This window comes from Dama dama, chromosome 12 (assembly GCF_033118175.1).
Source record: "Dama dama isolate Ldn47 chromosome 12, ASM3311817v1, whole genome shotgun sequence".
NCBI classification, from domain to species: domain Eukaryota; kingdom Metazoa; phylum Chordata; class Mammalia; order Artiodactyla; family Cervidae; genus Dama; species Dama dama.
In genome coordinates, this window is record NC_083692.1 from 41,092,132 (window position 1) to 41,107,902 (window position 15,771).

The window sequence follows — 15,771 nt, forward strand, 5'->3', positions numbered from 1 at the left end:
TCAGAACAGCTAGAATTGAAAATAGCAGCAACCCTGATAGCTGGTGATAATATAAAGAAACTGGGTCATTCATACATTGCTGGTGAGGATGTAAAATGGTTACAGCCACTACAAAAACAGCTGGCTGTTTCTAGAAAAGCTAAATATGCAACTACCATACAACCCAGCAATTGCATTTCTGGGCATTTATACCAAAGAAATAGACTTATGTTCACACAAAAACCTGTACATAAATGTTCATAGCAGCTTTGTTTGAATAACCAAAAACTAGAAGTAACTCAGATATCTTTCGATGGGTGAGTGGCTAAACAAACCTTACATTCATAGCATGTAATACTACTCAGCAATAGAAGAGAACAAAGTACTGATACACAGAACCATCACAATAAGATGAATTCCCAGAGAATTATGCTGAGTGAAAAAGACAATTCCCAAAGGTTATATATTATGGGATTCCATCTACATAACATTCTTGAAATGACAAAATTACAGAAATGGAGAACAGATTAGTGGTTGCCAGGGTTAAGGAGGATGCAGGAGGAAACGGATATGAGAGAAATATGAAGAATTCTGGTGGTGATAGCAATGTGTATTCTGTAACTTGACTGTGTCTATGTCAATAGCCTGGTTGTGAGATTGTATTATAGTATCACAAGACATTAACATGAGGAAAACTGGGTAAAAGACACCCAGGATCGCTACGAAGTATGTTTTACAATTGAATGTGAATCTACAATTAACTCAAAGTAGTAAGCTTAATTTTTTCAATCCTTTTAAGAAACATAAAGAATAAAATAGAATGAGCATAAATTCAACTCAAAATTCTAAAATATGAAATTTAGGGAACACCTTTTATAAAAATATACTGAATACTATTTAAAAAGATAATACATTTTATTTATATATCTATATTATTTATTTTATATATCTATTTTATACACTTTATCTATTTTACTTATCCATTGTACTTATATATATTTAAGGAGAGTGTGATAAAATTCATGGATCGCCCATGACAGGTCTTTATGAGAATTAGAATTGCCCAGGATCCATCTCTGGCCTCAGAGACTGAGAGAGTAGAGAGCAGTCCTAATATACCTAGAATTAAAGTCCAGAAAATCCACTGTTCTGAGCCTGTCTAGCCAATCCTCTTTTTGCCCTGGTGCCTCAATGACCGGTGGCAAGACTCCCAATAGGTTAAGGGAAGCCACGACTTCCTGGTGTCCAAAGGAATTGCTGGCTGGCAGTTTGGACTTTCTGGAAATGCAATCTTTCATTCAGGTCACTAAGAGATCATTTCCTATTTTAAAAGTCACAGGACACAAGTTGGAAACAACCTGAAAGAACAACCTTCCTTTCATTCTTTATATTTTCAAGTAAGAAGGCTAAAGCCTCAGAGGTCCTACAACTCACCTGGATCTCCTTGACTCCATCACATAACAAGTATACAGTTTCTCAGAAATATTGGTAAAATGACCTAAAGTTATTCCTTCTTACCAGAACCGCAAGTTGTGAACGCAAACATTTCACTCAGTTAGATTATCCTTCTATTACCGGGAGAGCTAGCAAAGTGACCTACCCACATTTGTCTACCACACCATGGGCAGAAAGTTCTATAGGATGGCAAAGCTGTTTCCTAGAGCATCATTTAAAAAGATCAGAAATGAATTCTGATCATTCCTCAGCTACCCTTTACTTATTAATAAAACATTCTGCCAACTTTAGTTGTGCAAGATGTCTGGACGTTATTAGTTCAGGTAGAGTCCAAGCCAATGATTTTAAAGGCTCCAAATGCCTCAAAAACCCTCATGAAACCGTGTCCTCCCCCTCACTTCATTCTCATCCACAAAGTACTTGGGGATTTTGTCCAGTGAACAAGCACCACAGACAGACCCAAACCTCCTCAAAGATTACCGCGCACAAGTCTTGGACTTCAGCCTCTACCCTAATCTGGCCCACAGGACCTTACCACTGTACTCCTCCCACATCACTGCTAGCTTGAAATCTACTACAACCACGGCTTTTCACTCTGATCTTATTAACCTCTTTTCTCGACATCTCGTGATTTTTGCTTGACTGAATCGTCAGCAGCTCACACTATCATTGAAGACCTTTCCAGCTGGCTATCCAGTTTGCTACCTGACTGTACTTCCTCCCCCTTGTGGAGTGGTGTGTTGGTGGCTGGTTGAAGGACCAACCTGAGGGATAGCTCTACTCCCAACTTGCTATGTAGTCTCCTTCCCCACCTGAGGCTCTCACTCCTCACAGGCAGCCTGGAGGTCATCATCCTGATCGAGGTGGAAGCATCCAGCATGTTCCCCAAAGTGCTGCCAACTGAGCACGCTGCCTCCTGCTACTCCTCCAGCTCAAGTGCTCCTGATATATGGAATTAACCTCCTGTTGCTTGGAGGACACACATTCAAAACCAAGCTGAGATCAAGAAAGAACATTCTACCCTTTGCTGTTCACCTGAAACTCTCACAACATTGTTAATCAACTATACCTCAATACAAAATAAAAAGTTAAAAAATAGCAAAAAAAAAAAAAAAAAAAAACCATGCTAAACTCATTGCAATAAGCAAATAAGCCCCAGCCCACAGGAGAATTTCTATCCCAACCTACAACTGTCTGTATTCAGTCCTCATCTGTCTCCATTTGGTTTCCACCAGAAGCAAATTCTGAGACAATAACTCAAATGTCAGTGGTTTCTTTTAGAAGTAATTTCAGGAAACACTGGTAAAGAGACTGGAAAAGTGAGAGAGGTAACAGAAGGAAATTAATGAAATACATTCTCAAGCCTGTTCCTACATGGGCATCTTGGGCTCCATCCCACCAGGGAACTTTAGAAGACAGCACATAACACACCTCATAGTTAAGCAAAATGAGAGGCAAGGAAGCACAGGCATTAATCCAACACTTTCCGTTTGTCACTGGTTAAGAGGTGCTTCTAATTAATCCCCTCAGCCTTTCCAGCTTGCCATGCATGCTCCCCGGCCAGAAAAATGTTACAGAGCTCTAAAGACAAGAGTTTTTTGTGTAACCCATGAATGCCAAGGTATGTGAGTGGGCACCAAGAAGGTCTGCTACCCTGAACTATTGGCCCCATTCTGTTAGTTGGTTCATGAGAACCACAGTTAAATGTTAGGACCCTTAACAGGTAACAGGATCTCGATCATGCTCAAGTCTCTACTTGCAGTCGACAACAGAGAATGTACTTATTCTACAATGCACGCATGCATGCTATGTTGCTTCAGTTGTGCCTGACTCTGTGACCCTATGGACTATAGTCCATCAAGCTCCTCTGTCCATGGGATTCTCCAGGCAAGAATACTGGAGTGGGTTGCCATGCCCTTCTCCAGGGGATCTTCCTGACCCAGGGATCGAACCTGCGTCTCTTACATCTCCTGCATTGGCAGGTGGGTTCTTTATCATTAGCACCACCTGGGAAGCTCACAATATTCCACAATACTCTCAAAACCATGTCAAAACCAGAACATGCTGTAAGGGAAGTGTATTTTCTCACCAGAAATTGGAAGTGGAAAAGGAACCTAAGATTTTTGCCTTGGTAATGGTCAAGATGTTGAGGGGCTGTTTATATAGATATGAACTTCATTTTTTAACAACCAATGACTCACCTCCTTCCCAATCCCCACATTTCCCCTAATTCACTGCTGAGCACCCACATTTAAAAACAAAAACAACAGAATAAGCTGGCAAAGTCTCTGAATAATGAACTGTGGATATTTCCTTGGCATCACAGAATGAACAAAGTGGTAAAATTCTAAAAGGCAAAATATGTTTGCGCTTCATGATAAATCATCCCCAATAAACTGCCATGATGACTCCTAACATTGTCCTCTTGCAAAAGGCCAGGATCTCAAGTTGTAAAAAGTGTTTAATCAGATTCCTCCTTCAGTACCACAAGGAAGAATGCCTAGTTTTCTTGAGTCAAAAATATACATTAAACGATCATGTCATTGAGTATATTTTATGGTGTTTACATTGGAGATACAAAGATAAATAAGATGACACCTACACAGAAAGAGGCCAAAATCTTTATATTATTCATAGTAACTATGTCCCACAGGTAATTTCTCTATAAAAAGTGAAGAAGGGAAATGGGAGGCCAGACTGAGGAGAGCCATTCTAAGTATTTTGGGCACAGCAGAGAAGGCAGATGTTCTAGTAAAAAAAAAAAAAAAGTGTATTGCAGGCAAGAGAAAAGCCAAAATCAAATTTAGGAGAAAATAGGGCATAACCACATAAAATAATATTATATATAATGACATGTTATACTCACTGGATCTGGAGCCACAGGAAGGAGCTATCTGACCAGATGGGCAAGTGCACATATTTGGCCTTGAACAAAATCCATCCCCACAGGAATGCCGGCAAATGGCTGTGAATAAAAGCAGAGGTCTGTTAGCACATGGCTTCAGAGCACAGTGATTCACAGGGCCCTAGTCCTCAGGTGAGGAAACATGGACTGTCAAGTTCCCTGTTAACTTTTCTATCATGACCTGTGTGACCTCAGGCCTCAGGTCTACTCATTTATAAAACAAACCTATTGGACTAAATAGAATCTAAGACTGGGAAGCTCCCTCATCCATATGAGTGGTTCTCTAGCCTCTCTTTACTTATTCCACAGCTCACTGTCTGTCAACAAGCCCAGGATAGTCTATAAAAGGAAAACCAAACAAGCAAAAATCCTGCACTGCTGTTGTTTAGTCGTTCAGTCATGGTCCAACTTTTTGTGACCCCATGGACTGTAGACCTCCAGGTTCCTCGGCCCATGCGATTTCCCAGGCAAGAATACTGGAGTGGGTTGCCATTTCCTTCTCTCTCTCTCTCTCTCTTTTTCTCTCACTATATATATATATATATATATATATATATATATATATATATACACACACATACACATATATACACACACATACACATATATACATACACACACACATATACATTTGTGTGTTTGTATATATATTCCTGCATATACATACAGACACATATATGTTGTTCAGTAGCTAAGTAGTCTCCAACTCTTTGTGAGCCCATGAACTGTAGCTTGCCAGCCTTCTCTGTCCATGGGATTTCCCAAACAAGAATACTGGAGTGAGTTGTTGTTTCCTCCTCCAGGGGATCTTCCCAACCCAGGGATCAAACCTGCTTCTCCTGTGTCTCTTGCATTGGCAGGAGGACTCTTTGCCACTGAGCCACCAGAGAAGCCCATATACATATATATATGTATGTATGTATGTATGTATGGGGCTTCCTGTAGCTCAGCGGGTAAAGAATCTGCCTGCCATGCAGGAATCTGCCTGCAATACAGGAGACCTGGGTTCGATTCCTGGGTCCGGAAGATTCCCCTGGAGAAAGAGATGGCAATCCACTACAGTATTCTTGACTGGAAAATCCCATGGACAGAGGAGCCTGGTGGGCTACAGTCCATGGGGTCGCAAGAGTCAAACATGACTTAGCAACTAATACACATACACATTCTGTTTTTACACTAACTTAGAGTTAGTGATATAAAATTTGTAGCAGTATTCTTGGTAGCCTATTTTATTGTAAATGCTTAAAGTTTAGTAATCTTTATAAAAAATACCATGCCTGGCTCAGACTGCTTCCTGGTTCAGATCCTGCCAGCTGAGAACATCTGATCTACAGAGCAACTTATATCCTACACATTTAGTCCTCTTGTGAACTACATCAGCAGTCTGAGGGAAGTGTGAATCCACTTAATAGTACTGATTCTACAGTCAGGAAGCCATTCATCTTTTAGAGAACTATTAACATCTTCAAGTCACCCAGAGACTAATATCAAACTACTACCAAATGCTCTGCTAACTGGACTGAATAATAAGTTCAAATGGCAAATGGTTTGTGTTTATCAAAAGACCAAGATTTGGCCACTACTCTTCTATACTCATAGACTTGATTCTTTCCATCAAACTCCTGTACAAACTTGCAAGAAGTAAATGAAATATGCAAGGCCAAAAATAATGCCCTTGATAGAAAGTGCATCAGAATGTCAGAAGAGTCCTAGGATGGAGATTGAAAACTATTAGGAAATAAGCTGTCAAAGGGCTCAACAAACATTTATTTAAATACCTGAAGGTAGCATTTCTCAGAGATTCCACAGAACACTAGGGAAAGTGTTTTGTTTTTAAGTTCATCTAGAAAACTCCAAAAACCATTACATTCCTCTCTTAGTCAGTTTTGATTTTGACATAAACCACAACATGCCAAATGAATAAGTTTTTTTAGTCAAAATCAAGAACTGGGAAGGGAATTTACTTTTTCAGGTCACCAAGAGAATGCTGATTGAAATAATCTCTTCTCCATGGATCATTTTTGGCCAAATGAGAAGGGGGATAACATGATTCCTTAATGGCTTCTCAGCTCTAATTTCCCTATTATACTAATGGATTTTTCCAAAAACTGAAAATTATTTCACAGGTGTGATGACTGTAAAAGTTCATGGAGGACCGATGTCATAACTAATCTGACTTAGTATCTCCGTTAAACACCACCTTGTCTGGCATGTGACTTGTGACACAACGTTTGTGGGATACGAGCATCTGAGCTTTGCCACAGAAACAGAATCAATACAGGAATCTCTGGTACCATCAGAGTTCCTCCCCCAGTCTTTTCACTCATTTTCATATGATGCTCTATCTGCTTCCTCTCCTCTTTGTCTAAGAGTTAGGTTTCCTTTTAGCCTCCATCACCCAAATTCAACATGCAAGGTTTGGGTAGGCTTGTAGGTGGCCAACACAGAAATTACAATAAGGAAGGCAGCAATGATAAACTTTTTTTTAAAAAACCCATCAAAGTGATGACATAGGCTACATGGCCAGGAATAATGGATGCAATGACCTGAAACCTTAATCAAGGTATCCCTATGGCTCTATTCCCTCTATCTCAGAAACATTCTAAAGAAAGTCACTGAATTAAAGTATTAACAGTGGCTTAACTGAGTTAATATATTCCCAAGCTGGATTCAGAGGAAGTAGGAAAATCTTAGAGCTGGAAGGCTCTGCTATAAACATATTAATGATATGTAGTTACATAGGACAGAATACTAAGAATCACCATGCAACCAAAACAAAAGAAAACGATGAAAAATAATGGATTGCCTATTACTTACGGACAATACACTGATTTCCACCAGGTAAAGTCTTCCATCCAGGGCAACAGTAAGCATTATAACGTGATCCACAGACATTGGGTCTGAAACAAAAACAGAAACAAAATTCAATCACGATAACTCCATATTTTTTTTTCAAAAAAGAATATGTCACTAAATTAAAGGGAAAAATTCCTGAATTAGAACAGTATGAATATTTGCAGACAAAAACAGTAAGCTCATGGGACTCAATGCTGGCTTAGTAGTTGGGCACATTTTAACATAATGATACCAATAAGGGTATGCTTAATATCACCTATGTACACAGAGCATCAGGAAAATAAAAACCATAGAAACAAAATGCAGTTCCTTCTATGACAATGCACAGATATAAAAATTTATGGTGTTATACAAGTCTAGTCTGAACAATACACTTACCAATCTAGTTAAGAAAAGTCATCATAAAGTCTACTGAATGTGAGGTCTTATATTTTCACTCATTGAAATAGTGTGTATTTTTCCCTATGACCAATCTACCCTCTAAAATGTGACCACATTCTTCCTTTCACCAGAATTATAGGAATGCAAACTCCAACATTAGTCAGAAAAAAAATAAAAGCCAAAACATGTAAATATTTCTTTAGCCAAAGTTTACAAACATAGTTGATACCAACAGTTACAGGAAAATAAAGTCCATGTCACTCTGGATTTCTTGTTTACAGACAGTTCATCACATGTTTTGGAACAAAGCCATGCATTCAGGATCCAGATGATCCATATTTAACACTTTAAGGGAAAAACTGGGTAAAGATCTAGCAAATTTTACACTGGAAACTAAGGCAGAGGATATAACACAAACACCCAAAAGAAACCATTCATTTCACTGTCACAGCTGAGGGCCTAAACAGGGACACCAGTTCTTCAAGTTGAGGGGCTGATAAGGCAGATCAAAGGTTTTACAATCGATTTCACAAAATAGCAGCTATCCCAAGCCTTGCTGGTATAGATACTATAGTCCCGTAAGTATAAGCCTTTAAAAACAATTGCAGACCTAAAATGCATTTTCTGTTGAGGTGTACTCACATATTCTCACTATATTTGCACAGAACACTCCTGCATTCTTCCTAAATTCACCACTTTAACCAAATGCAGGATTGGAAAATGAGCCCAAGTCTTGGGCCTGTCTTGAACTCCGTTTAGAGCCCCAGAGAACCTGGAATATCCTACAGGGAAAAATGCATACTTCAAACCAACTGATGCTGACATCAGAAAGAGAAAGAAGAAAAAGGATGGAGGAGACAAGGAGACTGCCCTAAATCCATATCTAGCCAGGGTAGGACTAGCCAGGGTAGAATAGCCAGGGCTCTTCCAATGCTAGACAGAAAATTACTGGATAGAGGCTTAATATGTGCCTGGTGTTAGGAACTCTCTGAGCCTTAGTTTATTTCTCTCCAATTGGGATAATGGAATGTGTCCACATCATATGTGTGTGTATCAGATGAAATAATGAACATGAAAAGCTTATAAATGAAAAGGACAATGAAAACACACAGCCGCAGCAGCATGGTGGTGGAATTATTTTCTGATCTAAATTAGCTATTCAGCCAAAGGAACCATAAGAGATTAAGGAAGGGAGAGAAACTTTACCAAGAATTCCAAGCCAGATGCTCTCCACTCTCTGTCCCTCCTGTGACAGCGTAGTGCCCTAAACTTCAGTTCAGAGTGCCCAGAACTTCCAAGGGCAACTCATAATCTTGGAAAAGGGAGTGAGAGGAAGAGATAGGATAGACAGCTGGGGCAGGAGAACAAACTTCATAAAAGTTCTTTTGATCTAAAAAGACAATCCAGGCCAAAGTCAACCACCTCAAACCTTCCCCACCAATAACTCCACTGGATGCAATGCAACTCCAAACCAAACCCTGCAAGAGCTTCCGAGAATCCCTGAGCCTTTTGTAGGATGTCCTATACTCAGAGTAACTATGTTTTTCAAAAAACCAGGACATATCGTCTGACAAGAATGAATGTATTTATGGAGTAAACACATACAACAGGGTTTAAAAAGAAAAAAAAAAGGTAGATAAAAAAAGTACAAAATCAGTCCTACAAAGCAAGATATTCAAAAGATTTTCCAAGGTATTTGAAAAATCACAGTAATAGACATTCTTTATTGTTCCTTCAATGTTTAGAATCAACCTACAGACAAAACATGGAAGACATTACAATTTACAATGGTTACAAAACAAAAGGTAAATGTTTTAAACCGTCACGTGTCGTAAATCAAGAAACAAGTTGGAAAGAAAAGTGTGGAGAGAAATAAAGCAATTGATTCAGGAAATAGAGGTTTAAGAACCTCATTTTTTTAAAATACCAATAACTAAAAGTCATTCAATAATTATTTAAAAAATGGGAAAGAGAAGAGAGAGTAAAAGTATAGATCCAAGTGAGTTATGTCCCCATCTTTCACGGCAAGAAGCCAATATGTACTGTTTAAATATAGACACCTAAGTACAAACACAGTACATGGTGTCAAGAGGATAAATATGAGAAGAACTAAAAAGAAATGGTTAAGACTGGTTGCCTCAGGAAATGAAGATCTGGGGAAGTAGAAAGTTCTTTTGCTTTCTCAATTAATACCCATCTATAACTATTCATTTTAAAAATACGTCCTGTTATACTTTGATCATCATCTTTCATTTAAAACAACAATTTTACTTTAAAAGTATGAACTTCTTATCTCATAAACAGGGTACTTCCTGCTTCATTAGAATGAAGCATTCATAGTTCCCTTTCATTAGTTATCACATTTTCATTTCATTGCATTTCTTAAAATTCTATATTGTGTTGAATTATGATTTGTTTTCATGCTCTGACTTTTTGGAGTTTAATAACTTTGTCCTTTTTAATAGGTAATATAAAAAAAATAGGTAATATATTATTTAACTTCAACCAATATCATCAAATGACAATTGCTTTGTCTTGTTGCCATTTGTTCTTCAACAACATGAAATACTACTGTGTCTTGTGGCTTAAATACAAAGTATTAGAAAGATACAAGTTTTCTCCTCTGGTGACTTTGGTCTTGAGAACTGCAGACTAACTGGATGACACTTATTCTACTTACACACAGAAAAAAAACAAAAACAGGTTTAATTCTAGAAATGAATGTCTTATTTAAGTTGGAAAGCACTAAGATATTTGAAGTCTAAAGTAGACATGTTGGATTATTTCCATTCTAAAAGATTTTACTCTCAGGTTTCAGCACAAAAAAAATCATTAACAAAGAAGATAAATCATTAATGAAGTTACTTTTTTGTGTAAATAAAAGTGTAGCATTCATACCTCTTCCTTTGTACTTCATCAGATATACCCACCAACCCATCATTAAAAAAAGAGTCAGAGTTAGAGCTCCATGGAAGTGGCAGTAGCATTCAGCAACTTAAAGGTAAAATTCAAAGAGAAAAGATATACCAAGTGCTAAAGATACATTATTTCATCTTCATAGAAACTCTCTGAGCTAAATTCTATTATTACTATTTTAATAGTAAGGAAACTATGTCTTAGGAAGGATAAAGAAGGTAGCTAGCTAAAGTCCCATAGCTTAGAAGTAGAGAATGGGGATTTGAACCCAGGAAATCTTATTTTAGAGCACACTGTCTTAAGGCAAAGATGTATTTAGGTGACAAGATGATATTCACTCAGCAGCACTGATGGTGGCATAGATTAAAAATATCACAAAATGTCCATCAACTGACCAAAGACAAACATAAACTGTTTTACCTGATTCTTAATAGTTTATGGTGGGAAGGATATGCTTCTATTCCACTTTACTGCTATACATTATATTTTTTTGAATTACTCTTTATAACTTTTCTTACCAGTTGCTCTGAACGTTAGCCCTGCAACAACCCAACTCCAGTCACTCTAGGGGAGGGGTGAGCCTCCACAGGCTGGATATTTGGATCCAGTTCAGACGCAGCTCTCAGAGATTGTGTGGGCTAGCTAAAGCCCCTCTCAATGGAGCAAACAGCTGGGCTCTACCACGTCTGACCACATCATTGCAAGAATTGGCCTCTCTGTGAGATGTCTGCAGTGTGTCCACATTCCTAAGCCAGAACCCACTTCTGCGAGTCTGGCCTCTTATAGCCAAGATAGCCTTTCTGTTTCCTATCCCAAATGCAAAGTCTTTTTCAGACAAGACTGGGGTAATAAAGACAAATTCAAGGGACTCTTATTTTATATGCATGAGTTTCTCAGTTGTGAAGTGATAAAACTTTGAACAAACAGAATAATAAGCATTAAGTAAAGGTTAATGATATGGACCCTGCTGGCTTCTTTGACCTTCAGGGACAAAAATTACAATTTAGTCCTCTTGGGCATTAGTATGGAGAGGCATCAAAAAGCATATGCCACCACATGACAAAAGGTGCCCTTGTAACACGCCTCAAGGTAGACATCCTAACAGTCCAGTTTCAGAGTTTAAAAATAATTACAACTTTATCAAAATTGAGATGAAAAAACATGAAAAAACTATAATATGCAAATGAGTTATATACACTGTGGAACCACACATTATTATTTTATGAGTACTTTGACAAATTTTATCAAGGTAAAAAGAAAAACCATCTGTGCTATCTCATAAATGACTCCACTGCTTCAGTAAACTTTGCAACTGCTCCACCCTTATTTTATTTATTTTATTCTGGCTCTCTTCTTAGCCGAAGGCAGAGGTCACAGCAGTGATCTGAATACTACATATGACCATTCCAACCCGCCTGCCAGTCACAACAAATCAAGTAATGAAACTTCAAACCCCAGCAATGAAAATGTCTTCCATGGCCTCCGCAAGCATCAGTCAGGCCCTCCAGACCCAGGGATGTATTTCTGGATTGTCTGGATCAACACTGGCTGGGACACAGACAATCCTGGTTTTCTCGTTGGAAGACTTAAGCCAGCCAGCTAGCCTCTCTAACCTACCACATACAATTTTTCTGAATGAAAATGATTTCAAAAGTAACAGGAAGATGAACCATTCCTATTCTGGTTTGCAGGAGCTTTATCTTCTTCTTGCTTTCTCCCATCTCTGTTAGATTAGTAACTCCTTTATCCTCTCCTCCAAAGCCAGTGTCTGTCTGTTTCTCAAGGCTTCCCTCCCTTCGCTTCTTTTCCCTCCTTCCTTCCTGTCCTTTCTCTCACTCTCTCTCTCTCTAAATTTCTACTGTCAGGGCCTTTAGAATGAAATGGTCTGTTACTACCTTCAACTGACAGAGGATGAGATGGTTGGATGGCATCACTGACTCAATGGACATGAATTTAAGCAGATTCCAAGAGACAGGAGAAAATGAAGGACAGGGAGGGAAGCCTGGTATGCTTCAGTCCACGGGGTTACAAAGACTTAGCAACAACAACAGCAACAAAATATCCAAGATCACATAACTCATCTTCTAGTATACCCAGTAAATTCACTACCAAGCACACAAAAAGGCATACGAATAATCGCCTTGTCTACAAGGCAACTGTAGACAAGCACAAAGCCATTCAACCATATTCAGTGACAATCTATTATGTGTTGGGCCCTTTGTTAGATAAGAAATAAAAGTGACTAAGAGAAGCATACTTAACACCAAGATCATGGTTTCTAATACCACTCTCCAATAAAAGGAACCAGGGCTCCTGGGAAACATGGCTGACTCGAGGACTGGGCAAGAAGTACGCAAGGTGAGTCTGGAGTATCACGTGGCAATAAAAAGTAGAAGGTAACTGCCAAACAAAGAAACAGAACTCACAATGATAAGCATATGTCAGGGATACAGGAGCCAAATGAAGAGCTCCCAGTGGCCAAAGCTAGAAACATTTAAGTAGCAGAATAACAAAAGTAGTATTGGATTATAATCCAAAGTATAAAAGAAATGTCTATGAGTCAAGATTGATAAATAAATGATTGAATAAATAAAGGCAAGAAAAGAGCAAAGTCTCTTGTGCTAATAAATTCCAAATAATTTATGTAGTTACTCTGCCTTCAAAAAGGTGAAGCATAACTCGCTACTCCTTAAGCATGGGCTGGGCACTGTGACTTCTTTTCCCAAGAAATCCTAACTGAGGGATAATCTACAAAATTCCTGACCAATAGTCCTCAAAACTGTCACAGTCATCACAAACAAGGTGTCTGAGAAACTGTCACAACCTAGGAGGACATGAAAACTAAATGTAATGTGGCATCCTGGATGGGATTTTGAACATTAAAAAGGACAGTTAAAAAATAAATTAATCTGAATAAAAAATGGACTTTAGTTAACAAAAATGTATCAATATTGGTTCAGTTAATTGTCATAAATGTATCAAACTAGTATAGGAGGCTAACAGCAGAGAAATTTGTGTCCAGGGTTTATAGGAGCTCTTGGTATTATCCTCCTGTTTTGTTTTTTTTTTCCTTGTAAATCTAAAACTGTTCTAAAATTTATTAGAACTTTTAAAGTTTATTTAAAAGTAAAATAACAATAATATTGTTACCATGCAATTCTAAATAAACTGTTACATTCCCTCAAAGATGACTAAGATAAGAGTCTTTGCTCTTGAAAGAAGACAGACAAGTATGCAAAGCATGCCAATATGACAGGTAAAACACAGACATCTAGGTCTGTCTGAGGAGCTAAGGAGGCTCAGAACAAGAGCATTTAGCCTCATCAGCCGAGGTAAGCTTGGAAGGGGACTATCTGAGTTATGACTTGATGTTTCCCAGTTGCTAAGAGGGGTCACTAGTTTTATTTCATCCCACTGTTGAAATTACTCTCAAATCCTCTAACCCCATTAGTAAATCCCTTGTCCAAATCCTAGTGTTTCACTGTTGGACTAATATCACATTGCTTTTTCCTGGCTTCCTAGTTCCTCTCTGCTCCATTAGGACAATGTGGCTAAGCTGCTTCTTTTTTAAATTAATTTTTATAGGAGTACAGTTGCCTTACCATATTGTGTTAGCTTCTGCTGTACTGCAGTTGGACTTCCTTCCCTTTTAGGTCGCCACAGAGCATTGTCTAGAGTTTCCTGAGCTATACAGTAGGTTCTCATTAGTTGCTAAGCATCTTTTCATATTCACCGTGCCTAATTCTATTCTCCTGTGATTCAGAGATAGACCTTTAATCACCATAAAATGTTAAACATCTCACTATTAGCTGCAGATACCTTTCAGCGCCACCAACTTCTATACTCCTGCTCTCCACCTCCTCTTCAGTGACTCAGCTGTCACTCATGTACAAGCCCCTCCCCCAACACACACACACACACACACACACACACACACACACACACACACACTCTAAACTCTCCTTTCACACTCTAAAGCTCTCCGACCTTTCCCGTTTAGTGTATAATTCCATCTCCCCTCATAACACTAATCTCTTTTCCTTGATTAATCCCATCATGTTTCAAACTACCAACACAATTCCAGACACACTTCTCAAAAACCTACATATGTTATATTGCAATTAGATACTTAAAATAATTTTATGTTCAGATTCTTATCTGTGAAACCCACCCCTAGACCCTCTAATCCCAGTCTAACAGTTCTTCAAACAGAGAAACAATGCTTGTTATGCCCGGAACATTTTGGAGTCTGTTCAGAAGCACACAAGATAACACTGACTAAATGCCTCAGTAAGTACAAATCATAATTAACAGAGATTAACACCATCTCTTCAGTGTCATAAACAGGCCAGCTGTAAACAAGGCCAACACAGAAAACTGTCTCATAGTGAGAACTACTTCTTATAAATTAATCTACTTAAGAGAAGAATATTCCATGCCTATTTAAATGGTTACAGACAGTTAAATGGGCTTCCCTAGTGGTTCAGATAATAAAGAATCTGCCTGCAATGTGGGACACCTGAGTTTGATCCCTGGGTTGGGAAGATCCCCTGGAGAAGGGCATGATAACCCAGTCCAGTATTCTTGCCTGGAGAAGTCCATGAACAGAGGAGCCTGGCAGGCTATAGTCTGTGCCGTTGCAAAGAGTCAAAACAAAACTGAGTGACTAACACTTGCGGACAGTTAAATAGTAATGCATAATGGTTTCATGGGTTGGCCATTTTGCTGATATTCTGATCATTAATTTATTCTAATGAGTGAAGTTATCAATGTTTATAACTCAGGCATCAATACATTTCCTTCAAGAAAATATAAAATCAATGTAGAGAAAACACTCATATATAAATATCTGATTTTACTTATTTCTTTAGCAAAAGAAAACCATAAATCCCAAAGGTGACTCGACTCAGCAAAAGTTTGAAGTGTACTCTCTCATGGCAGATTGTTGTGTCTGATCAAAGTCACTTGATGGGGCCAGCAATTGTGGTCAATTCCTAAAGACAAGCATCACAGAACTCAGCAGATAGCGTGGAGAGGTTCCTCTGGATGCACTGCTAGAATGGAGGTTTTTCCCTCCCTCTTCTGTTTGCAGCAGCAGCACAGAGAAGATGAGGCTTCCACAGTTTCATTTTATGTACGCCCTAAGTTGTGTTTTGTAAAAATTTTCTGTTGATCCAAAGCAATAGCCCAAGAACCTGAAAGCCAAAGAATTTAGGTTGCCATATCAAGTGCACACACACAGACACACACACACACCCCTTCAGCCTTTCTCAGATAAG

The 15,771-nt window shown here is 38.5% G+C and overlaps 1 protein-coding gene across 2 annotated transcripts in view; it reads right to left on the bottom strand.

Annotated features, from left to right (window-relative positions):
- FBN1 (fibrillin 1) overlaps positions 1-15,771 on the bottom strand; it is a 258,201-nt gene that overhangs the window by 218,966 nt on the left and 23,464 nt on the right. For both annotated transcript variants that reach the window (XM_061157087.1, XM_061157088.1), the window contains exons 2-3: positions 7,157-7,239; positions 4,301-4,399 (exon numbers count right to left, since the gene is read on the bottom strand). In XM_061157087.1, the coding sequence (XP_061013070.1) occupies positions 4,301-4,399; positions 7,157-7,239 (182 nt within the window). The remainder of the gene's footprint in view (positions 1-4,300; positions 4,400-7,156; positions 7,240-15,771) is intronic.